This window comes from Coregonus lavaretus (genome assembly GCF_964263955.1).
Source record: "Coregonus lavaretus genome assembly, contig: SUPER_35_unloc_1, whole genome shotgun sequence".
Taxonomy (NCBI): Eukaryota; Metazoa; Chordata; class Actinopteri; order Salmoniformes; family Salmonidae; genus Coregonus; species Coregonus lavaretus.
The window spans coordinates 4,886,422-4,913,812 of record NW_028167181.1 but is presented as its reverse complement, the minus strand read 5'-3'; the positions used below and the strand labels follow the sequence as shown (position 1 = coordinate 4,913,812).

Below are 27,391 nucleotides of genomic sequence, written 5' to 3'. Positions count from 1 at the left end.
ATGGGATATGTTTAAGAAAAGGGAAGGAATCTTAATGAATATATTAGGTCACCATTAGAGGAAGACATCATTTGGATAGCCTAGTTACCTTGGGATACGGTGAATCCTTAGGACTTTGTATTATCAAACATATGGTAATAAGTACATAATAAGCATGTTATTACAGGTCGTTAATATTTAACACTATTCATAATGCAAATGCTTCCTTAGCAAGCTGGACAATAAAGTTATATTCTATTCTGTCTCCTGTAATATGTATTTTGGACATTGCCATATTTAGCCTGCAACAAGTGCACAAAGCAGTCGAATAGCCTGTTTACACACAACCTAAACCTCCCAATGTGAAGTCTCAAGTCTAGTGTAATAACAACCAGGAGACTGGGAATGGCAACCCCATGCCAAGTAGCCTCTGTCCGGGCACAGCAGCGGGCAAAAGGGAGGCACGTACCAGTAGGCTACTAATCCATTCCAGGATATGACATCACTGTCTGGAAAGGGATTATATGTACCACTGAGTTTAGCTATTAGAACCTTCCGCACACTCTAGACACGTACATGTAATAAGTCTGGAATGAGGTGAGGTGAGGCTGCGTCTCAAATGGCACCCTATTCCCTATATAGTGCACAATTTTTCACTAGGACCCATAGGGCTCTGGTCAAAAGTAGTGCACTATATAGGGAATAGGGTGCCATTTAGGATGCAGCTTGGTGCGTTGTAACCCAGTGCAATGAATATGCCCTGTGGGTCGTGAACTGTCAAACAGTCTGCCCCAAGCCATGACCTTCCCTTACCGCAAGAGGAGCATACACGGTTCTCTTTACGGTCAACAAAATAAGACTGTGACTCAGGATCCAGAACCACCATCTTAAAACAGAGACAGGAGAGAGACATCCAAATCCAGGAACGAGATCATTATGATATCATCATACTTATTTCATGTTAGATAGGTAATGATTACTGATTTAACAGGTTCATTTAAAGTATTTCCATCAGCTGGCAAGCCAACAACAACAAGAAATAGAAATAATAGCTATCATTATAACTAGGCCTGGGGTAGGTATCATTATAACTCAAAGCAAACCACAGGGTGGAAATGGTGTCAGATAATCAACATGGTTACAATCATTGGGGACCTATTTGTGCTCCAATACTGTAGCCATGGTGACAGACCAAAGCACCACAACAAATGTCCTACTGGGAATCTACTTCCATGGCAGAGCGCTCCCTCGTCTTTATGGAGGTGTCCTGGTTAGACGGTGGGGTAGTGAGGCATGGGTCACAGAGAGGCTATAAGGTTGCATCCCAAATTACACCCTATTCCCTTTATAGTGCCCTTGTCAAAAGTAGTGCACTATATAGGGAGTAGGGTGCCATAAAAAGGGTAAAAGTATAGATACCTTATTAGAAAGTTACTCAAGTAAAAGTTAAAGTTAACCATTAAAATACTACTTGAGTAAAAGTCTAGAAGTATTTGGTTCTAAATATACTTAAGTATCAAAAGTAAATGCAATTGCTAAAATCTACTTAAGTATCAAAAGTAAAAGTACAAATCCTTTCAAATTCCTTATATTAAGCAAAGCAGACGGCACCATTTTCTTGTTTTAAAAATGTACATATAGCCAGGGGCACACTCCAACACTCAGACATCATTTACAAATGATGTATTTATGTTTACTGAGTCCGCCAGATCAGAGGCAGTAGGGACGACCACGTGTTCTTTATTTTTATTTTATTTATTTCACCTTTATTTAACCAGGTAAGCCAGTTGAGAACAAGTTCTCATTAACAACTGCGACCTGGCCAAGATAAAGCAAAGCAGTGCGATAAAAACAACAACACAGAGTTACATATGGGGTAAAACAAAACATAAAGTCAAAAATACAACAGAAAATCTATATACAGTGTGTACAAATGTAGTAAGTTATGGAGGTAAGGCAATAAATAGGCCATAGTGCAAAATAATTACAATTAGTATTAACACTGGAATGATAGATGTGCAAGAGATGACGTGCAAATAGAGATACTGGGGTGCAAATTAGCAAAATAAATAACAATATGGGGATGAGGTATTTGGGTGGGCTAATTTCAGATGGGCTGTGTACAGGTGCAGTGATCGGTAAGGTGCTCTGACAACTGATGCTTAAAGTTAGTGAGGGAGATAAGAGTGTCCAGCTTCAGAGATTTTTGCAATTCGTTCCAGTCATTGGCAGCAGAGAACTGGAAGGAATGGCGGCCAAAGGAGGTGTTGGCTTTGGGGATGACCAGTGAGATATACCTGCTGGAGCGCATACTACGGGTGGGTGTTGCTATGGTGACCAATGAGCTAAGACAAGGTGGGGATTTGCCTAGCAGTGATTTATAGATGGCCTGGAGCCAGTGGGTTTGGCGACTAATATGTAGTGAGGACCAGCCAACAAGAGCGTACAGGTCACAGTGGTGGGTAGTATATGGGGCTTTGGTGACAAAACGGATGGCACTGTGATAGACTACATCCAATTTACCTAGGTATTTGTAGTTGTCCACATACTCTAGGTCAGACCCGTCAAGAGTAGTGATTCTAGTCGGGTGGGCGGGTGCCAGCAGCGTTCGATTGAATAGCATGCATTTAGTTTTACTTGTGTTTAAGAGCAGTTGGAGGCTACGGAAGGAGTGTTGTATGGCGTTGAAGCTCGTTTGGAGGTTTGTTAACACAGTGTCCAATGAAGGGCCAGATGTATACAAAATGGTGTCGTCTGCGTAGAGGTGGATCTGAGAATCACCAGCAGCAAGAGTGACATCATTGATATACACAGAGAAAAGAGTCGGCCCAATAATTGAACCCTGTGGCACCCCCATAGAGACTGCCATAGGTCCAGAAAACAGGCCCTCCGATTTGACACATTGAACTCTATCTGAGAAGTAGTTGGTGAACCAGGCGAGGCAGTCATTTGAGAAACCAAGGATATTTAGTCTGCCAATAAGAATGCGGTGGTTGACAGAGTCGAAAGCCTTGGCCAGGTCGATGAAGACGGCTGGACAGTACTGTCTATTATTATAATATCGTTCTCTTGATAAGTACATGAATTGGACCATTTTCCTGTCCTGCTAAGCATTCAAAATGTAATGAGTACTTTTGGGTGTCAGGGAAAATGTATTGAGTAAAAAGTACATGATTTTCTTTAGGAATGTAGTGAAGTAAAAGTAAAAGTTGTCGAAAACATTTGTAAAGTAAAGTACAGATACCCTAAAAAACTACTTAAGTAGTACTTTGAAGTATTTTTACTTAAGTACTTTACACCACTGGTTTTGTCACATAAACTGAAATTAAGCAAACTATTAGAATTTTAGCAACCAGGATTTCTGCATAGTGCACCTTTAAAGGAGTATTTGCAGTGTTATGTTTATAGTCTATGGGTCAGAGAATGAATGTGATGTTCTAGAAGGAATGGTTGACCCATGTTAAGCTAACAATCCAAGTGGTGGGCTACCAGGCAACAGGCATCTCCGTGGAGCCACACATACAAACATTGACAAACACACAAACATTGACGCGCAGACACACACAAACACAGTCCCCTATAAGTTAAAGTCAAGGGATGTGAACAAAAATGTGTTATTGTAGAAGGCAGTAAACGTAGAGGAAAAACCCCCAGAGTCACTCTATAGGGGGGCTTGAAACAGACCAAACATTAAACATCCAACTCAGTGTGTGCGTGCCCAACATACAGGGGTTCAAAATGAAATGAACGTCCGTTCAACTAATCCAGTATTACACCACAGTCACTTATTAGCCAGGATTTGATCAACATAGAAAGGAAACATGGTTGAAAGGTGAGCTCTGTTTCTGACAGGGAAAGGATTAAGCTATCCTGTGGTGCCCAGGTAGCTTAGTGGTTAAGAGCGTTGTGCCAGTAACCGAAAGGTCACTGGTTCTAATCCCCGAGCCGACTAGGTGAAAAATCTGTCGATGTGCCCTTGAGCAAGGCACTTAACCCTAATTGCTCATGTAAGTTGCTCTGGATAAGCGTGTCTGCTAAATGACTAAAATGTAAAAATGTATGTGACTGAGTGCAAGTAGACGCTGGAATTGCTTAGAAAGCATGACTCACTTAAGAGGCTTGCGTGAGGAAGAGAGAGAAGTACTGTGCAGGCTAGCACATAGGCAGTCTAGCACAGGGTGGGTAGTGGTAAACATCAGTCACTGTGGTAATGTTTCTCTTCTGTAGTGTCAAGGTCTTTGGCCTCAGAAGTGGACTGGGACCAGAAATCGTCCCTGGCCCATGTTTTTACTTGAGGCCCCCATACCGGCCCATTCCTTTCCCCGAGGCCCCCACACTAGGCTTGGGCGATATACCGTATACCGGGGTTTACAGTTTACATAATCAGCCAAACAGGAAGTTAACTGGAAGTGATGTCATAAAAGGTGGGCTGGTGCTATACCACCGCTTATAACTACAAGTTAAGTATAACTGTAAAAAAAAACTAAGATGTGTCAAATTAATTATATCAAGCTCAGGGCTCCAGCTATGCATTTGGTTTGCTATCTAAGTGGCTAGATGTCAAGATCAAGCTTCTTGGTTACAGCAGAGCCATTCAATCCCCTCCTGGACCAAGATCCCTGTTGCCTAAATTGTTTTGTGCGTACACGGTATGGTACAGAAATGGTATGAAAATCTGGATACTGTCCAACCCTACCCCACACCAGCCCATTTGTCCCTTGAGGCCCCCATTATTAGCCAGATAATTATAATATTGCGCAAAAAACCCAAGTCAGACAGGCCCAGTGGGCTAAAAATGGACCAGCCCATGTGCCATTTGCCCGTTGTGCCAGATGGCTAGTACGCCCCTGTTTGGCATCCTTCATCATCATATACTGTACATTATGGCCTCTGAGCCATCACCATCGATGATCGAAATCATTGTGAAAATGTCAGATGTATGCTACTGGTCACGATCTTGAACACAGAAACATAACTAGGTATATGTGAAGGATGAAACCTGTTTAGGGTACATTTCAAAGGAGAAAGGCTGAATGAGGGTCTGTGTCAAGGCTTATGGTCTTACTATAGTACCTGGTGAAGGCGGTAGAGTTGACTTGACTCTAGAGTTTACAGTCTCAGCCAAACAGGAAGTTAACAGGAAGTGAGTCGCCTGGAGGGCGACTCATAGATCAGGTGTCAGAGCAGAATGACCCGGTTCAACCGGAAATTCCACTAAGAACCTTGTGCGTCTGATCTCACTGTATGACAGGGTGTCAAACCAGAACGATCCGGTTCCACTAAGAACCTTGTTGGTCTGATGTCACTGTATGACAGGGTGTCAAACCAGAACGATCCGGTTCCACTAAGTACCTTGTTGGTCTGATGTCACTGTATGACAGGGTGTCAAAACAGTTCATGATGGGTATATGTTTTGGAGAATATTTCCATCAAGTGGAGGTGTGACACAATTGAGTGGATTGTCAAACTATGTTGGGAATCTGGTTCTGCACCATAGATGCAGTGACATGAAATGTTCTGTTATATGATATTTGTGAAGTTATGTACCTATTTCTTTTAGATACTTTGTGAATAAAGTGATGGATCAATATCCAGATGTATGAAACTATGTGATGTATGACAATTGATTTAATTTGAGATGTTAAATTGTACAATTTGAGGCGTATAGTGTGCAGGCCCATTGGAGAGGTCAATATCCAGATTGGCCAGTATGATAACAATAAATAAAGGTGTCAGTCTCAATCTCAGGTTGACAGAAATCCCTTTCATCTCACTACTATACAAATCATGTTTTGGTTTGACAGTTTTACGGGATGTCCTGTTGGACTAGAGACCACGTGCTCACACTGCCACACCATCATAACAACAGCAGCTTGCATTTGCACAGCATGCCCCCTCCCTCCTCTCCTCTTTCTGGTGGGCCTATTGTTTCCTATGTTAATGCCTTGACATGGCATGAAATCCAGCGGATACGCCCTACGACCCCACATCTCCATAATAACATGCTGTCGACCTCGTTTTTCAGGACAAAAACAAGACCAGGACCTACCTCGTGTAGAAAGGAGATATGGGTCTGCTGTCTTCCTCTTGGGAGCTGAAATGCAAAAACAAACAAACAAAAAAAACCGTTAGGTTAGCCACTGTCGGGTGAGAGTGATGCAATATTACATATGAACGCATAGTTCTATTTTCTCCCTCACTCTGCGCCTCAGTGTTTCTTTAGGGGACAGAATGTCCTTTTGTCTCTGGAACAATAGCCACCTAATGTTCCAGTCAGTTCAGTACTTTTAGTTAAAGCTTGTCTCTGGGAATTATTAAAGTGACAGTTGAAGGCCGTGTGTGCCCTCCTCTGGTATAGCTCTGGCGGGGCCTGGGCCAATAGTTACACATGACCGAAATTATGACACAATAACGGGAACTTCTTAATGTGGAGATTTCTTAACACGTACATATCCTGACAGAGACTTTAACCTGCTGAGGGCCTTACTACCCTAAACATCATGTAGCGTACAGTAGCATGTGTGTGATTAACATAGTGTGTAAAATTGCTGCAAAAAGGCCTAAATATCGCCACGGAAAGGTTTACCACAGCGTTCATAAGGAAGCCAAACCTCAATCACCAGTGCCATTTTCCCATAACCGTGGGATACAGCACATGGAAGTTGGCAATCGTGACAATAAACAACAGCTAATACTGTCTAATCATGGGTTGTAAATACTGTTAGACACTTTTGAAATAAACAATAGACTCTCTAATACACACAAGACTGAATTGTTGTTAAATGGGCCATTGAGAAGATATTTGGACTCTGAGTTTTTGGGTACGTGCAGTAGCTCAAGTGATCTTACGTTAAGGAGGGTGTGAGGGGGTCACTGTCTAGGGCAGGGAGGGGAAAACACACCACTGGTTTAGCAGCCCGGGGTGTAAAGGCCTAACACCGTACTGAGTCCAAACAGAGGATTTAGGTTTCAGTTTGTCAGGAACCGAAATGGGCCGAAGTTCATTCAACTTCAAAAGATTGCCATATCACATGACCTGGCCTCTATCTTGAAGAATTCTGAATGAGTGTGTATGTAAGAATTGTTTTGCATGTGTGTGTCCCCCCCCTCTAATACAACCTACGTACATAGTCTATGAAATCCCTCTTCCGGATCAAGGTACCAAGCACACCTCACAACGGCATTTCACAACGTTTACGTATTGCTGGTGGAAGCCAGCCGAGAAATGTTTCCCTATACTTAGACCGTGTTAAACAGTCTGGCAAGCGTATTAAAATAATGTGTGCTGTCACGAATTGTTGCAAACGGAAATCCTGCTTACCCACTACCTTACTTAAGGAATAACAAGTGGCTTTGTTGAGGAGACTTGATCCTCGCAGAGGTGATGGAAAATTACCAAACAACTTGGCCAGGCTGGCAACCCTCCACCATTTTGTAGACAAATAAACAATATTTATTTAATTCAACTCAACAAATTTTTACCATAGTGCGTTATTGTTTAAATAATGGTTTCTCAATAGCCTATACCTGCTTGAATGAAGGTATAAGGACAATTTGTTTGACACATTTGACACATTGGTCATATTCAAGCTCACAGAATTCATTTCAGGTTCATAGCATTGCATTATCCTATGGAGGTGACTCCTAGCCTGGAATCTAAACTTTGGTTATGAAAATATTCAGTTTGGGTTCCAGTCCAGGTGACTCCATGTCCAATAGGAGGATCTTACTGGAGTATAGGTTCTCCTGATTGGAGGTCAGTGTTCCAGCCCCCCTCCCCCTTCTCCTCTGCGTCCACCAGGCCTCTTCCACACTGCTTTAATAAGGAGGATCAATCATAGCCTGCTTCATGGTCCATTCTTAGAATATTTGGAGAATAGAGCCTGCAGTGTACCGAACCTGAAAGGCTTGGGCCGGTTAAGCCTACTTGAGCCCCTCTTGGTATACACTCTCATAACCCAAGTTACAGACGGTACATTCCACCATAGACAAAGGTGTTAGGGGAAGGCTACCATAAAGCCACCACGCTTCAGAGATTATGAAATTTTTGCCAAAGGGTCAATGGGGGAACATGCAGGAACTGTGGAGAGAAAAGTAGCCAATTGTGAATGAGCAATATGGTTGGTCCACACACAGTGGAGTAGGCAGCTTTCCTTCTCAACCAGTAAAACAGTTTTCGATAAGCAATGCATTTCTAGCATAATTCTAGCGTAATAAAAGGGAAGAGCTGGCGAGAGCACAGTGATATACTCATATGATCATCCACATCCAATATGTTTAGAGCTTCCAATGGCCTTGACCTGTAGTTGTACTGTGGTTGACCAGTGTCAGCTCTTTACGTTGACATTATGGCCATATACCAACAGGTCAATGGGGTTAAACCACCATGGCAGCGTGAACATGGCGACTTCCTCCTACACTGAACTAAAATATAAATACAACATGCAACAATTTGAAAGATTTTACTGAGTCACAGTTGATATAAGGAAATCAGTCAATTGAAATAAATTAACTAGGCCCTAATCTATGGATTTCACATGAAAGGAATACAGATATGCATCTGTTGGTCAGAGATACCTTAAAAAAAAGGGAAGTGCTTGGATCAGAAAACCAGTCAGTATCTGGTGTGACCACCATTTGCCTCATGAAGCGCGACACATCTCCTTCGCATAGAGTTGATCAGGCTGTTGATTGTGGCCTGTGGAATGTTGTCCCACTCCTCTTCAACGGCTGTGCGAAGTTGCTGGATATTGGTGGGACATTTTCAGCTTTCAGGAATTGTGTACAGATCATTGCGATATGGTGCCGTGCATTATCATGCTGAAACATGAATGGCATGACAATGGGCCTCAGGATCTCGTCACAGTATCTCTGTGCATTCAAATTCCCATCTATAAAATACAATTGTGTTTTTTGTCCGTAGCTTATGTCTGCCCAATCCATTACCCCGCCACCATGAGGCACTCTGTTCACAACGTTGACATCAGCAAACCGCTCAGCCACATGACGCCATCTGCCTGGTACAGTTGAAACCGGGACTAATCTGTGAAGAGAACACTTCTCCAGCGTGCCAATGACCATCGAAGGTGAGCATTTGCCCACTGAAGTCGGTTACGAGCCGAACTGCAGTCAGGTCAAGAACCTGGTGAGGACGACGAGCACGCAGATGAGCTTCCCTGAGATGGTTTCTGACAGTTTGTGCAGAAATTCTTCGGTTGTGCAAACCCACAGTTTGATCAGCTGTCCGGGTGGCTGGTCTCAGACCATCCCGCAGGTGAAGAAGCCGGATGTGGCGGTCCTGGGCTAGCCGTGGATACACGTGGTCTGCGGTTGTGAGTCCGTTTGGACGTACTGGCAAATTCTCTAAAACAACGTTGGAGGCGGCTTATGGTAGAGAAATGAACATTCAATTCTCTGGCAACAGCTCTGGTGGACATTTCTGCAGTCAACATGCAAATTGTTGATATGCCACACCTGTCAGGTGGATTATCTTGGCAAAGGAGAAATGCTCACTTTAAGGGATGTAAACAAATTTGTGCACAAAATCTGAGAGAAATAAGCTTTTTGTGCATATGACAAATTTCTGGGATCTTTCATTTCAGCTCATGAAACATTGGACCAACACTTTCCATGTTGCGTTTATATTTTTGTTCAGTGTACATATCCATTAGTCAACACCAAAACACCAGCTGATAGGCCACTTATAATGGCAGAAAATGTCTGTCACATCTACAGATGGGCCTTTTGAGATCGAAGGGTCAATGACAGACTTGGTAGTCAAACATGTCAGAAACCATGGCAACTAACGTCTTCTTGACTAGTGCCATTGCAGTATCATCTCTTCCTATCCGTTCAAGCCAATTTTCCGAACCCCCCCTCCTCACCTATTGTCCAGTTCAGGAGCCAATAACATTCAAGCCAAGTCTCTGACCCTCCTTTCCTATTGGCCGCTCAGGAGTCAATGACACCTGTTTGCCAAGTTGGATCAAAATTGATATCCTCTCTCTCTCTTTCTGCAGATGGGAATCATTTTAGACATATCCTATAGGTTAGAGTTGGTGATGACTGGTCTGGGCCAGCTACTAGGGTTTTCCCACCTTAAATCCAAGCAGACGTGTTGGATCCGACTGATGGTTGGCCAACAATAACCTCCCCAGAGTGTCTGACACTCACACCACACCGTTACGTTCCTCACCCAACACACACACACACCCACACACATCCCAACCCGCTTTCAATGGGTTTCTTTCTAAGAAAGACAACGGGTTATGTCACAAAAGTAAGTGAACCATGGCAACTACATACAACAACCATTATGTGCATGTAGCCTGTATCTAGAAGAGTTGAGATGAGTGCCTATGTGATGTGGAAGGTAGCCTAGCGGTTAAGAGCATTCGGCCAGTAACCGAAAGGCAGCTGGTTCGAATCCCAGAGCCAACTAGTGGGAAGAAATCTGTCTATGTGCTCTTGAGCAAGGCACTTAACCATAATTGCTCCTGTAAGTCGCTCTGGATAAATGCGTCCGCTAAATGACTCCAATGTATCATATAAATATATGCGACTGGAGTAGCTAATAGGTTCACATGCCTTTACTATGCTGGCTTGTGCTTCTGATTTGAGATATGAGCATGAATTGATAGGAGTCTTTGTAATGATGAAGCATCCATAGACAGGATCAATGTCTAAACCGTGCACAGACAGTGGGCAAACATTTCTTCACACTCACAGTCTCCTAGTGTTACAACGAGTTGATCTGATGATGCAATTCCTCTATATAATATCCTAGGAAACCCACTGTAGTCTACTCTCAATGAGACTTGATGATCTGGGGCCAGTTTGTAGAAATGCAGGCAGGTTCAATGTTAAACATGCACATGTGGAGTTCGCATAGCAGTGCCACCGGCAAACTGGTATTTTCCAGTCCGGTGAGAGGCAGACATGGAAAATGGAGCCCTTATTCATGGCTCAAAACCGGCTTATATGCCGGTCATCTAAGTTGACATGTGGAAAACGTAGCACAGAGAAATGCAGATTAATCATCTGAATCAAATGATGGAAAATGTATAATTGTAGTTATTTTATATGGGGATATCTGATAAAGACTAGCATAGAAAGATGAAAAACAGAAGTAGAGCGACGACAAAGGAGTAGAGGAGGGGCCAATAGGGGATATCCCAGCCCAGGGGTTACCATTTGACCCCAGAGAAATCTGACCCCTGACCCCAGAAGGTGGGAGAAACCCAGGAAACCAGTGACAGCCGATTCTAGTGGAAAACATGTCACTCTGAACCAGACCATCAATTTTTCTGTTTATTTATGTATGAAAAATACATGAAATAAATGAACAACAGTTTAGGTTACTGATGCCATCACAGTTGACACTGTTTTGAACCCTGCGTACACACATATTTAGCCTTGGCTTGAACTATACTTATGGCCAATGAAATTATCCCATCATAAATTCACACTTTGAATTGTCTTCCATTCTCTTCCATTGGCCTAGTTCTCACAGTTCAAGATTTAACCAAATGCAGTTCAACACCACTAGTATTCTACCCATCTCTCAGTTGTAATCCAGTTTGATCCAGTTTGTTCCTGCTTAGTACTGGATGCTGTACTGACTCAGGTACTAGTCTGACACATACCCATGGAAAGTAAGAGCAAGCTGACAAGTAAGCATAAGAGTAGAGGGAGGCACGAAACCTCCAGACCTTACTAATGGGAAGTTGATTGAATATTTGCTGTGTGTAAAGTTACAAACCTCTCTATATTGGCTTTCATATCTCAGAGGCTACAGAAGGGCAAGTTAAAATCAGTCACAGCAATGCAGTCATTGACGGGTGACTGACTATGAAAACTAGGCTACTTCAACAGCTTAATTGCACATGTATTTATATACAAATCAGGTTGAAATATACAGTGGGGAGAACAAGTATTTGATACACTGCCGATTTTGCAGGTTTTCCTACTTACAAAGCATGTAGAGGTCTGTAATTTTTATCATAGGTACACTTCAACTGTGAGAGACGGAATCTAAAACAAAAATCCAGAAAATCACATTGTATGATTTTTAAGTAATTAATTTGCATTTGATTGCATGACATACGTATTTGATACATCAGAAAAGCAGAACTTAATATTTGGTACAGAAACCTTTGTTTGCAATTACAGAGATCATATTTACATTTACATTTACGTTTCCTGTAGGTCTTGACCAGGTTTGCACACACTGCAGCAGGGATTTTGGCCCACTCCTCCATACAGACCTTCTCCAGATCCTTCAGGTTTCGGGGCTGTCGCTGAGCAATACGGACTTTCAGCTCCCTCTATCTGATTTTCTATTGGATTCAGGTCTGGAGACTGGCTAGGCCACTCCAGGACCTTGAGATGCTTCTTACGGAGCCACTCCTTAGTTGCCCTGGCTGTGTGTTTCGGGTCGTTGTCATGCTGGAAGACCCAGCCACCACCCATCTTCAATGCTCTTACTGAGGGAAGGAGGTTGTTGGCCAAGATCTCGCGATACATGGCCCCATCCATCCTCCCCTCAATACGGTGCAGTCGTACTGTCCCCTTTGCAGAAAAGCATCCCCAAAGAATGATGTTTCCACCTCCATGCTTCACGGTTGGGATGGTGATCTTGGGGTTGTACTCATCCTTCTTCTTCCTCCAAACACGGCGAGTGGAGTTTAGACCAAAAAGCTCTATTTTTGTCTCATCAGACCACATGGCCTTCTCCCATTCCTCCTCTGGATCATCCAGATGGTCATTGGCAAACTTCAGACGGGCCTGGACATGCGCTGGCTTGAGCAGGGGGACCTTGCGTGCGCTGCAGGATTTTAATCCATGACGGCGTAGTGTGTTACTAATGGTTTTCTTTGAGACTGTGGTCCCAGCTCTCTTCAGGTCATTGACCAGGTCCTGCCGTGTAGTTCTGGGCTGATCCCTCACCTTCCTCATGATCATTGATGCCCCACGAGGTGAGATCTTGCATGGAGCCCCAGACCGAGGGTGATTGACCGTCATCTTGAACTTCTTCCATTTTCTAATAATTGCGCCAACAGTTGTTGCCTTCTCACCAAGCTGCTTGCCTATTGTCCTGTAGCCCATCCCAGCCTTGTGCATTTCTACAATTTTATCCCGGATGTCCTTACACAGCTCTCTGGTCTTGGCCATTGTGGAGAGGTTGGAGTCTGTTTGATTGAGTGTGGACAGGTGTCTTTTATACAGGTAACGAGTTCAAACAGGTGCAGTTAATACAGGTAATGAGTGGAGAACAGGAGGGCTTCTTAAAGAAAAACGAACAGGTCTGTGAGAGCCGGAATTCTTACTGGTTGGTAAGTGATCAAATACTTATGTCATGCAATAAAATGCAAATGAATTACTTAAAAATCATACAATGTGATTTTCTGGATTTTTGTTTTAGATTCCGTCCCTCACAGTTGAAGTGTACCTATGATAAAAATTACAGACCTCTACATGCTTTGTAAGTAGGAAAACCTGCAAAATCGGCAGTGTATCAAATACTTGTTCTCCCCACTGTAACTAATAATAAAGCCCCCCAACCAGTTCCAGTTTTTGGTCTGGCAATCCTTCGCTAGCTACACCCGTCTGCTGAACTTTAGCTAAAGGTCCATCACATCATGTGGCAGCCGCAATAGCAACACTGTCCCAGTCAGCTATTAGCCTAGCCACTAGCCTATTAGCATCCCAACAAGAGACAGGGTTGGTTATGCAGGCTACGAGGGTCCCCCTGTCACCTGATCCCCAAATCGGCCACCCGATACCCCCGATGAGGGGATTTTGAAGGTGTCAGAATGATCCTCTGATAGATTTACTGTCGCTGTGAAGTGCATGGCGAGGAAAGCTGTTGCCACTCAATGGGAAAGCACCTGTTGCTATTGCTAGGGGTAATTAGGTAATGATATTTATTTATTTGACTTTTTGCAGGATGAAATCTCTTGAGATGTCCAAATGAAAATGAACTAAAACAAACAATACTTAGTAACAAGAATAATATGGCAATTACTGTCTAATAACAATAAAGTAATAATAACTATGAAATAATAATAATAATAATAATAATAATAATAGTAATAATAATAAACATATAAAGCCCTCTAGAAAGTCCCCTTTTACAACCTAAAAAGGAATGGTGTTGATTTGTCATAGATTATCTGTCAAACAACGAGTATTGGGGGTATGGCCAGGCACTCATAATGCCTGTTTATAAAGACAGTATCAGGCTTCATTTTAAGTTGTTTTTAGACCCTGTTATCTTATCCATTTAAAGGCAGTAAAATATTAAAAATGTGTGCATGCACACGTGTGTTTGTATCCAGTACATGCACCAACTAGAGAGCTGTACAACACAAGCTGTAACATAGCACAGCCTCGTATCTCTGTTCAGTTTACCATCCGTTGGCTTGTTCATACTATTTTGTTTGCTTAGCAAACTTGTTCTATTTGCTCCTGCGAGACAAGCTCTGCTTACATTTTCCTCGTTGATACTTAGTATTGAATATCTAGTGAGAACATTTATTTTGCTTACAAGCCCTGTATCAGAGGTCCTCTTCCAAGTAACACCACAAAACATGAGGCCTGTATTCAGCAGTTACTAGTTTCCACTGAGACATTTATTAATTGTGAATAAACATGTAATTTGGTATTTGGTATTTTATTAGGATCCCCATTATTAGCAATTCCTAGTAAAACAAACTTGATTTTATGCATGCCCAATATGACCAGACTAATATTTTGTATTTTCCATGAACAACTACCTGCAGAAAGCTTATTGTTTGATTGATTGATTGATTGACTAAGCCCTCCACGGACAAAAGCTCCATCTGAAATCTTACATCATAGTGACTGCATGCCATGCACTGAGGACAACGCTATCTTGTTTACCAGCAACTGAACACCGGGTGTGCTAGCTAGCGCTAGGCTAATGCTGACATCAACCCTAAGGAGGCCTCAACAACCAACCAACACAGTTGTACACGTTATTTTGCAGACATGCTATTCCCAGACTGGGGACACTTGATCCGCACAGGGTCCAGTTTCAGCTAACTTATAATAAATATGTTTAGATGCCATATGGATGCCACAGGGGCCTTCGCGACCAGGGCCGGCTCCCGGCTCTTTAGATCCCAAATGGCATCTGGCTGTTCTGAGTTCCGCACAATCACCCTACAATGAATGATGGGAATGTCTCATCAATGCAAACAGTGGTCATATGATATTTACAATTAGTCTCTCATACTGTATTATAACACAGGGTTACTAGTATGTATCTCTTAACTCATCTCATCTCATACTGTACTATTACATATTGATAATAATAATAATAATCTCATCGCTGCAAATCCCCAACGGGCTCGGGAGGCGAAGGTCGAGTCATGCATCCTCCGAAACATGACCCGCCAAACCGCGCTTCTTAACACCCGCCCGCTTAACCCGGAAGCCAGCCGCACCAATGTGTCGGAGGAAACACTGTTCAACTGACGACGAGGTCAGCCTGCAGGCGCCCGGCCCGCCACAAGGAGTCGCTAGAGCGCGATGAGCCAAGTAAAGCCCCCCCGGCCAAACCCTCCCCTAACCCGGATGACGCTGGGCCAATTGTGCGCCGCCCTATGGGACTCCCGATCACGGTCGGTTGTGATAAAGCCCGGGATCGAACCCTGGTCTGTAGTGACGCCTCTAGCACTGCGATGCAGTGCCTTAGACCGCTGCGCCACTCCAACATTTGATGTAATAGTGTATGTATGTATTGTCATAACATGTAACTCAATGTTTACTAGAATGATTGTGCTTGGTTATCATATAACCTATGACCCCCACAAATGATAATCATAAAAGTTTGTTTTTAAGATCGTTGCAGATAGATTGAATCATAAAAGCTGTGCTATACTTCAGAAGTCTTGGCTGACAACCAGGACCTGCAAGATGTATTTCTTCTTCGCTATGAGGCAAGCTTTAATTATTCAGGAAAGAGGTGCTACCAAAAATACCATATGCACTGGAACACAGATGGGAAAGTAATTCTATTTTTTTAAATATATATATATATTTTTAAGCGTTTAGTTGCTTAAAGTTTTACATACACATTTACAGTGGGGAAAAAAAGTATTTAGTCAGCCACCAATTGTGCAAGTTCTCCCACTTAAAAATATGAGAGAGGCCTGTAATTTTCATCATATGTACACGTCAACTATGACAGACAAATTGAGAAAAAAAAATCCAGAAAATCACATTGTAGGATTTTTTATGAATTTATTTGCAAATTATGGTGGAAAATAAGTATTTGGTCACCTACAAACAAGCAAGATTTCTGGCTCTCACAGACCTGTAACTTCTTCTTTAAGAGGCTCCTCTGTCCTCCACTCGTTACCTGTATTAATGGCACCTGTTTGAACTTGTTATCAGTATAAAAGACAACTGTCCACAACCTCAAACAGTCACACTCCAAACTCCACTATGGCCAAGACCAAAGAGCTGTCAAAGGACACCAGAAACAAAATTGTAGACCTGCACCAGGCTGGGAAGACTGAATCTGCAATAGGTAAGCAGCTTGGTTTGAAGAAATCAACTGTGGGAGCAATCTTTAGGAAATGGAACACATACAAGACCACTGATAATCTCCCTCGATCTGGGGCTCCACGCAAGATCTCACCCAGTGGGGTCAAAATGATCACAAGAACGGTGAGCAAAAATCCCAGAACCACACGGGGGGACCTAGTGAATGACCTGCAGAGAGCTGGGACCAAAGTAACAAAGCCTACCATCAGTAACACACTACGCCGCCAGGGACTCAAATCCTGCAGTGCCAGACGTGTCCCCCTGCTTAAGCCAGTACATGTCCAGGCCCGTCTGAAGTTTGCTAGAGTGCATTTGGATGATCCAGAAGAGGATTGGGAGAATGTCATATGGTCAGATGAAACCAAAATATAACTTTTTGGTAAAAACTCAACTCGTCCTGTTTGGAGGACAAAGAATGCTGAGTTGCATCCAAAGAACACCATACCTACTGTGAAGCATGGGGGTGGAAACATCATGCTTTGGGGCTGTTTTTCTGCAAAGGGACCAGGACGACTGATCCGTGTAAAGGAAAGAATGAATGGGGCCATGCATCGTGAGATTTTGAGTGAAAACCTCCTTCCATCAGCAAGGGCATTGAAGATGAAACGTGGCTGGGTCTTTCAGCATGACAATGATCCCAAACACACCGCCCGGGCAACGAAGGAGTGGCTTCGTAAGAAGCATTTCAAGGTCCTGGAGTGGCCTAGCCAGTCTCCAGATCTCAACCCCATAGAAAATCTTTGGAGGGAGTTGAAAGTTTGTGTTTCCCAGCGACAGCCCCAAAACATCACTGCTCTAGAGGAGATCTGCATGGAGGAATGGGCCAAAATACCAGCAACAGTGTGTGAAAACCTTGTGAAGACTTACAGAAAACTTTTGACCTGTGTCATTGCCAACAAAGGGTATATAACAAAGTATTGAGAAACTTTTGTTATTGACCAAATACTTATTTTCCACCATAATTTGCAAATAAATTCATTAAAGATCCTACAATGTGATTTTCTGGATTTTCTTTTCTCATTTTGTCTGTCATAGTTGACGTGTACCTATGATGAAAATTACAGGCCTCTCTCATCTTTTTAAGTGGGAGAACTTGCACAATTGGTGGCTGACTAAATACTTTTTTCCCCCACTGTATCTGCACTTTTTCTGCATTCGTAGCATTTTATTATGCATTTAATAAAAATAATCAACTACCTAATATAACCTCTTCCATTGACAACGTGCCTCATCCCACTCTCTTAATAAGGTTTTACATTAGTGGAATCTCAGACATCCTATTGTGCTCCTGAATGAATACAAACATCATGAACTACTAACCTGTTAAAGACTACCTATTTGTAACTCTCCACCAAACAGCCCCAAAATAACAGTCTGTTATTACACTACACACTGACCTGTTCAGGGTTTCCATGGTCTTGACCGCGCTGACGTCCTGTGGGGCCCCCGGTGGGGTCTGCTCCATCCTCTCAGGGCTGGGGCTCCTCACCTCCGGGGCCAGGGGAACGGATAGGACCAGGGGCAGGGGCCTCACATGGGGCAGCCCAGGAGAGAGACTGGGAAGGGGCACGGCTCGGAGCACCATCGCTGTCTCGCGCTTTACTTTCCTCACCTGTGGAAAGCGAGAAGGAGAATGAAGGACTGGTGAGGCGGGTGGACGCCCTGTAACACTAGAGTCCGGTGTGTAGAGCCAGAGATGGAAATGATCCCTTCCTCAGCACACTGTCACAGAGGCAATCAGATCAGCTGTACTGACCTTTAGTCAGGCTACTACAGTATAAAACATCCATTGGAGGATAGGCTATGGGCAGTAGAGACATGGAGGTTGGCTTATAAAAGAACAACAAATGAAGGGGTAAGGTTAGCCTTAAACTGTGTCGTATTCATTTGGGCACTCCGTAGCGAAACATTTCAAAACGGCGTTCAATGCAAAACGCGAGCTTATTGGAAAAGTTCAGAGAGTACGTTCCCATTTCGGCCTGTTTGCGTCCGTTTCATGCCTAGTGAATACGACCCTGTGGAAATGAAAAGGGGTAAACTCCTCTTGCTCTTACCGTGCTGACTCCTAGGGGGTATAGCTGGCGGTAGCCTGTCGTGTCTACGGTGTACCTAAAGAACCTCATCCGTACCACTGCTATGTCACACCGACCTTTCTTCATATCGACGGTGTGTTCACAAGTAGGCTATACTGAGTTTCAGTTCTACAGGGGTACACTAGCTACATCTAACGCATATAACTGAGAGGTGTGTATTTGGGGGTAAGAGAAAAGTGTGAATGAGAAACGTGAAGTTTATCAAATGTTAGCAGTCCACTGTTTCGTAGCCTAATGGGTCTGAAGCCTACAGCTCAACTATTGATCAAAGGCACACTAACCAATCACGACAGGGTTTGGCTCTGGACAAAAGCCAATGCTAAACCATTTAATGATGAGGAACGGAAGTACTTTTTCAGTGAGCCACGTTTATCAATGGAATATCCAGTCAGGGCTGGAATCGTTGGTTTTCTCTGCTACTAGGAGAACCATGGAAAAGGTCTAGTAGTTCATGTTTTTCCGTTACAGAACAGTTTGAAAAGCTTCTAAGCCTAAGGGACTAGATTTTGCGCTTCAACGACAGATGTCGGGAGTTAAGTGATGTATTTGGCTTAATGTGGGGGGCGGTGCATCCAGGACACCAGAGGTTGGCGGGGGGGGGGGGGGGGGGGGTGATGACCTCTCCACTGCTAGAAACACGACTTCCAATCTCTTAAAGCACCTGCAAAGGCAACACGCCAACACAAAACTCGTAGCGAAAGACCCCCTGAGACCTGACCACTGCTGCTGAAGATGACTGTAGGTCTACCTCATCCAAACCAACAAGGCATGATTTTTGTGTAGACTTGTGTAGGTGTATAGGCCAACGTAACATTGACATGGTTTACATTGCGTGAGGACGCGCAACGTTTTGGGGTGTAACGCAAAAGCAATATAACGAGTAGTGTAACTAATGACTTTTTCCAGGGAGTAATAAGTAATTTGTTATTGTTGAAAGAAGTAACGAGTAATAGCGAATATATTACTTCTTTTTTTTGTAACGACTCCAACACTGGTGATGACAGGAAGTGGCCGAACAGGAGAACTATGGGTAACTAAACACCATTCTGTCACCAAGAAGGACGAACTGGCAGTACGACAATGTGTTAATGACAGACAACATGAAGGAAATCGTTTTTAGGCTAAACAGTTTCTTATTGTCCAATTGACCAAAGAGGAGGTGACCTCATTTGAAAATAATGCCTTAACAATTACAAGTTGGATCAAAAATCCAAAAAAAGACTACCAAAGGAAATACCAACAACCGTTCTTGAGTCATTCACAACCATTCACAACCACCTGTGAAAACATGGCTTCCAAATCACCAACACTACCTTTAGTTGTAGAAGCAGAGGTGTTGACAGATCAGTTGTCTGACCTCTTTTTTGGAATGAGAGACATACCTGTTAATGTGTTGTAGGCCTTGTGAAGAACAACACTCACTTGGCTGAGATTCTCACCACAACACAATGATCCAAAAACACAAGCTATTATTTACTGCAGCAAAAACACTTTCACTTAAATACCGGAAAAGGTGTGACATTAAAATTCCAATACCGCTGTTACCATAACAACAGAATGTTTGCTTAAGTTTTGAAATGTAAATATAAATAAGAGCACAAGGAACGTAGACTACAGCAGTTGAATGATAATGTCATCATGGACTTTTTTTAGCTGAGAAAGTCCCAGCTAAAATGGGGAAAGTCACTTGAACTCACTACAGGAGTGTTCACTGTGTTGGGTAATGTGGCACATACAACAACAGGTGAACAAGTTCAGATAGAATACATCATAAACATCTTTAGGGCCCTCTGATCGATGGCGGCAATTACTCATCTCACATTTCCTGACAATAGACCAGAGCCTCGACAGATAAGCCAGGCTCTACAGAGCTATAAATACATTGAAACTGAGCCTAATTTATGCCAAATGGAAACACAAAAATGTGATTAATCGATTGCAATGTCACAGCCCCTCTCAGTTGCACGCAACAGATTTACATAGACATGCCAAACTACAATGTCACACTAAGGCCCCAAATGTGTGTGTGAGTGTGTGCTTCCTGCACAATCAACACATCTGAACGACTATCAGCAGAAGAACAGTACTTATGGCTTTTCAACTATAGTTCCCCCTCCCACCATAAAGTCCAATTACCTCTGTAGCTCAACTGGTAGAGCACGGCGCTTGTAACGCCAGGGTAGTGGGTTCGATCCCCGGGACCACCCATACACAAAAATGTATGCACGCATGACTGTAAGTCGCTTTGGATAAAAGCGTCTGCTAAATGGAATATTATTATTATTATATTATATAAGCCAGGTAGCCAACTTATCTACACGCCATATCTTTGTTGGGTTATATATTTAAACAAGACTGTCATCCAAGGCCATCATGGGTAAATATCCCCGATAAGAATGCTTTGATTTTATTAGGCTGCAGATTACATTACAGTATACCGTATATGGCTATAAAACTATTCTACTAACCTTGATCATTTATAAGGAAGCCATTTATAAGGAACCCCATGGTAAATCACAGGATATAACTGTTTTTATTATGTAGTGGGAAGTCAGGTTTATGTGGCTGCATCAACATGAAATTAAAGGTAAATTCCCTTCATTTCCCATCAACATGAAATTAAAGGGGAGTTCCTTTCATTTTCCATCAACATTAAATTAAAAGGGGAGTTCCTTTCATTTTCCATCAACATGAAATTAAAGGTAAATTCCTTTCATTTTCCATCAACATGAAATTAAAGTGGAGTTCCTTTCATTTTCCATCAACATTACATTTTACATTTACATTTTAGTCATTTAGCAGACGCTCTTATCCAGAGCGACTTACAGTTAGTGAATACATTTTTTTTAAAATACTGAACCCACAACCCTGGCGTTGCAAACGCCATGCTCTATCAACTGAGCTACATCCCTGCCATGAAATTAAAGGGGAGTTCCTTTCATTTTCCATCAACATGAAATTAAAGGGGAGTTCCTTTCATTTTCCATCAACATGAAATTAAAGGGGAGTTCCTTTCATTTTCCATCAACATGAAATTAAAGGGGAGTTCTTTCATTTTCCATCAACATGGAAAAATCCATTCTAAATGCCCTGGAAATTGTATATTTAGTGTTATCACTTGAATTACAATTGATATTAACATATTTTGTTTTATCCAGGGCCATAGTATTTCAATTGTCAACTGGCGTTCTAACATTTCCTGGAACGCTATCAAAGCTAACTTCACTGAAATGGCTCAAAATCAAATGAACAAGCAAACAAAACAAATGTGTTTGTCTGTGTGGCTCCTCAACAACAATATTACCAAGGAGCAACAACAAAGTAGTACGCTAGATTAGATAATGCTAGCGATGCTAAATATGAGCCTAATGCACAGGCTCTGTGATTTTATTGACTCATTTTATATTATATTTTAGTCATTTAGCAGATGCTCTTATCCAGAGCGACTTACAGTAGTGAGTGCATACATTTTCATACTTTTTTCACACTGGTCCCCCGTGGGAATTGAACCCACTATCCTGTCACTGCAAGTGCCATGCTCTACCAACTGAGCCACATGGGTCCTGGGGACTCTGCAGGGAAAACAAAAAACGTCCCTCATCAGCAATAACTTGTCTTATTTTTCATCACACTATGCTTCACTAATCCCATTGTTAGCTCAATCAGCATTTCTCAATCTCTTCTCTGGCTTCTGTCCGGATATTAAATAATATCCTATGGGCTAACTGCTAAACTCTTTTATAGACAAACAATACATTCAGCTAGTGTATGTAGGTCTATGAGTCACAACAATAGAATTAGAATTTAATTCCATTCTTAGTCAAGGGCTGCAATTTTATTAATTCAAATGAAATACTTAAGAACGGAAGTCGGTTGGTGAAGGCTATTCGGCTGTCTGCATCATAATTCCACAGGAAGGGCATATAGCCAGCGTAGCTCTGTGTGTCATTGTGAATTAGCTTGATTGTTGTTGTGTTGTGGCTCAGCTGGCTTCCTCCCACTGGTTTACCTTATCAAATCAAGTCATGTGAGCGAGTGGCTTGATCAGAGCTATCACTATCAGAAGCCCACGACCAGGACCGGCTCCAGGCATAAGCAGTCCGACCTTCACAAAAATCAGTTGGGTTCTCAACTTACTGTTGAGAGTTAGAAAACACAAGGTGCAAGTTTGACATTTGGTTGTGCATCAGCAGTCACTCAATTAGCCATGTCAGCTAACATTTTTTAGATTGGTAAGTTAGTCTAGCCAGTTATCTAAACTTGCAGTAATCATGGCCGAATACCGCCCGGGCACACAGGGCACCCGCCTAGGGGCCCTCACCTCCAGCGGGCCCCCATTGATTTTGTTAGTCACTCTCACTCATATCATTAACATGGCATAAGTCATGGCAAAATGAGTAGAATTGTATGAAATGTGTTAAGAAACGTCAAAAATGTCTCTTTGCCCAGAAATGATGAGAACTGCAGAAAACTTGCTTTAAAACTGCAACATTTCCTCTACGTCCCATGGCAAAATGTGTAGAATTGCCAAAAATCTACTTTATAACGTAAATGTATTCTTTCCGCTGTCAAGATGGGGCCCACTAAAATGTTTTGCCCACTTAGGGGGGCAACCAAATCTCGCTTAGGGCCCCTAAAAGGCTAGAGCCGTCCTTGCCCACGAGTGACCCCTGAGGGGTATACTACAAAGAAGGGTCAATGAGTTAGCCAGCTAACTTGCCTAAATATTCTGAAATAACTTATTTCTTTATTTTTTTAAAGATAGACTTCAAATGGGCATGGTCTAATTGGCTCAACAACCAAAAACGCATATCTAAGTAGAACTTTCTAATGCACCAGAAAATCAATTGTTATTTCTGGTTGTTTATCAAAGTTAGCTGGCTAACTCATTGATCTTGCTTTGTAGTATATGCCTCTGGACACTGTGTGTTTATGTTTGTGTTTGTTATTGTGCATGTGTACAGGCGTGTATGTGTGTGTGTTTAGGGGAGATACAAATACAGCCACAACAACATTGACAACATTAGGTAGTTTGTGGCATCAGGCCCGTATCCACAAAGCCTCTTAGAGTAGGAGTGCTGAACTAGGATCAGTTTCACCTTTTAGATCATAAATGAATAAGACTATATGGACAGATGGGGACCTGATCCTAGATCAGCACTCCTACTCTGAACCAGAGATAACCCACCATATTTGAGAAATAACCGATAACACATGTCTGTATTGCCATGGTTACGGTGCAATTATCAGGATTAGATGTCTATTTCAGGATAGGGCAATCTTAAGGCAATCAAATAAACATTGTTCATGTTGTTCAGAGAGAACAAGTCAATATTTTAATTTATTCACTGTACCTTCTGTTTCCTTGGGGTTATGATTGGGTTTTCATTGGATAGTTCTTTTGATGGCTCAGTGTTCTCTGCTGGACTGTTGGATGCAGCCTGAAAACATAAAGGAGGAATGACAATGTACATATCATATAATTCATATAACATCATGTATTTTTCTGTCAATAGCTAACGATCGTCAATCCACCAAGGCATATCACAGTGCATTTGTGACTGACGGGGCATATCGGCTCCTAACAATATAACTATGGGTTAGGATTAGCCCAATTGCTCAACTGCAATATGACTTTGTGAATACAGGATGATCGCTGCAATACACAGTGATCACTCATAGCTGTTTATCAGTCGTGTCAACATATAGTATATTGAATAACATATCTGTAGTATCCTCACGTGTTGACCTGGAATAGCATGTTCAGTGCCTTCGGAAAGTATTCAGACCCCTTGACTTTTTCCACATTTTGTTATGTTACAGCCTTATTCTAAAATTGATTTTTAAAAATCTACACACAATACCCCATAATGACAAAGCAAAAACAGGTTTTTAGAAATGTTTGCTAATTTATAAAATGTTTAAAACAGAAATACCTTATTTAAATATATTATTAGTATTCAAACCCTTTGCTATGAGACTTGAAATTGAGCTCAGGTGCATCTTTTTTCCAGTGATCAACCTTGAGATGTTTCTCAAGTTTATATAAGGTCCAACAGTTGACAGTGCATGTCAGAGCAAAAACCAAGCCATGAGGTCGAAGGAATTGTCCATAGAGCTCCGAGATAGGATTGTGTTGAGGCACAGATCTGGGGAAGGGTACCAAAAAATGTCTGCAACATTGAAGGTCCTCAAGATCACAGTGGTCTCCAAGTTTGGAACCACCAAGACTCTTCCTAGAGCTGACCGCCCGGCCAAACTGAGCAATCGGGGGAGAAGGGCCTTGGTCAGGAAGGTGACCAAGAACCCGATGGTCACTGTGACAGAGCTCTAGAGTTCCTCTGTAGAGATGGGAGAACCTTCCAGAAGGACAACCATCTCTGCAGCACTCCACCAATCAGGCCTTTATGGTAGAGTGGCCAGACGGAAGCCACTCCTCAGTAAAAGGCACATGACAGCCCGCTTGGAGTTTGCCAAAAGGCACCTAAAGACTCTCTGGTCTGATGAAACCAAGATTGAACTCTTTGGCCTGAATGCCAAGCGTCACGTCTGGAGGAAACCTGGCACCAACCCTACGGTGAAGCATGATGGTGGCAGCATTATGCTGTGGGGATGTTTTTCAGCGGCATGGACTGGGAGACTAGTCAGGATCGAGGAAAAGATGAATGGAGCAAAGTACAGAGAGATCCTTGATGAAAACCTGCTCCAGAGCGCTTAGGACATCAGACTGGGGCAAAGGTTCACCTTCTAAAAGGACAACGACCCTAAGCACACAGCCAAGACAACGCAGGAGTGGCTTCGGGACAAGTCTCTGAATGTCCTTGAGTGGCCCAGCCAGAGCCCGGACTTGAACCCGATCTAACATCTACGTTTAAAAAATGTATGCACACATGACTGTAAGTCGCTTTGGATAAAAGCGTCTGCTAAATGGCATATTATTATATTATTATCTATGGAGAGACCTGAAAATAGCTGGGCAGGAACACTCCCCATCCAACCTGACAGAGCTTGAGAGGATCTGCAGAGAAGAATGGGAGAAACTCCCCAAATACCGGTGTGCCAACCTTGTAGTGTCATACCCAAGACGACTCGATGCTGTAATCGCTGCCAAAGGTGCTTCAACAAAGTATTGAGTAAAGGGCCTGAATACTTAAGTAAATGTGATATTTCAGTTTTATTTTATTATTATAAATTAGCAAAAAATACAAAAAATCTGTTTTTGCATTTTCATTATGGCGTATTGTGTTTAGACTGATGAGGGAAAAAAAACAATTTAATCAATTTTAGAATAAGGCTGTAACTTAACAAAATGTGGAAAATGTCAAGGGGTCTGAATGCTTTCCTAAGACACTGTATCACAGCTGAAACTATCCCTATGAATATATGATGCAGGGACTTGCACGTACATGCATAGGTGTGACGAAAGATGTTCCTTTTTACTTTTCAAAACCATGTCTAATTGACTACTTCATGTGACCACATGGTTGGTGTTAAAAGTACTCTGTAAGGGGAATTCTACTCTGTTGGGAAATTCTTAGTTAAAAGTACTCTGTTAGGGAATTCTTAGTTAAAGGTACACTGTTGGGGAGTTCTAAGAGACGTAGTTCATGCAGGTTAACACTGAGAATCCTACATGTGTGCATAGGGCACTAACACAAACCTAAACCAGTGGAGGCTACTGAGGGGAGAACGGCTCATAGAAATGTCTGGAACGGAACCAATGGAATGGCATCAAACCATGTGTTTAATGTATTTGATGCCATTCCACGCCATTCTGCGAGCCCTTCCTCCCCAATGAAGGTGCCACCAACCTCCTGTGACCTAAACACTGTGTTCCATGGCAGGTCCACACACGCAAACTAAAACAAGTGTGCACTAGGCAGGCAGCACGTACCCCCCATAGAGACACCTAAGCATTGTTTTCCATGGCAGGGGCACACAAAAAACGCACTCACACACACACTCATATATACTCACACACACTCATACACACTCACATACACTCACACACCTCTTTCTTTCTGGGAACTGGAATCGGTGTCTTTTGAGTGTGTGTGGGAGTGCTTGGTGTTCTTGATGTGGTTCTGGGTGTTTTCGGTGACTCAGTATCTGTCCTATTCACTGGGGTTTCCTTGACCTCCTGAGAAAAAGACAAAAATATATTCTTCACACACAATCCTCCTATTGACCAGTGGCAGGTCCAGTGAAGCAGCATGAGTTACTGTTGGCTTTTATTCCTTTGTAATTGAATGTACGCCATTTCCTCATCTAATGGTGTGAAATATCATGCCAGCTATACATTCCAGAACAGACTTTAGATAAACACTTCTGTTGTGGCCAAGGGTAGGAATTGGAGAGTGAAAATCATTTGACAATGTAGAAATGTCTTCTGACTTCCCAGAGTGATTAACAAGTTCCCAGAGTGATTAACAAGTCTCATAGCAGTGTGTGTTCTACCTCCCTAACAACAGCGTGTTCTACCTCCCTAACAACAGTTTGTTCTACCTCCCTAACAACAGTGTCCAGAACAGATGAGACAGGTCAAATGTGCTGTGCTGCCTGACCCTAACCTCTAACCCCAACACCTCCACTCAAACAACCCTATTGTCAACTCACGCCCCCCTCCCTCTTACAGTAAGAGGACAGAAGCACCTGTACCGATGGCTACGTGCAGAGAAAAGCAATGAGGGGCAAGTGGGAGGTCAATGGTCAAAAAGCAGCCTCAGGAGGTATAGCCCTGCGTG

General features: G+C 42.6%; 1 protein-coding gene across 1 annotated transcript in view; it reads right to left on the bottom strand.

Moving 5' to 3' along the window:
• The window catches only part of fam13a (family with sequence similarity 13 member A), a 54,909-nt gene extending 27,858 nt beyond the window's left edge, over positions 1 to 27,051 (bottom strand). Inside the window, exons 1-4 of the mRNA XM_084188596.1 lie at positions 26,659 to 27,051; positions 24,002 to 24,088; positions 17,952 to 18,166; positions 6,029 to 6,073 (exon numbers count right to left, since the gene is read on the bottom strand). Coding sequence (XP_084044722.1) covers positions 6,029 to 6,073; positions 17,952 to 18,166; positions 24,002 to 24,088; positions 26,659 to 26,862 — 551 coding nt within the window. The 5' untranslated portion in view covers positions 26,863 to 27,051. The remainder of the gene's footprint in view (positions 1 to 6,028; positions 6,074 to 17,951; positions 18,167 to 24,001; positions 24,089 to 26,658) is intronic.
• Between the last annotated feature and the right edge of the window lie 340 nt (positions 27,052 to 27,391).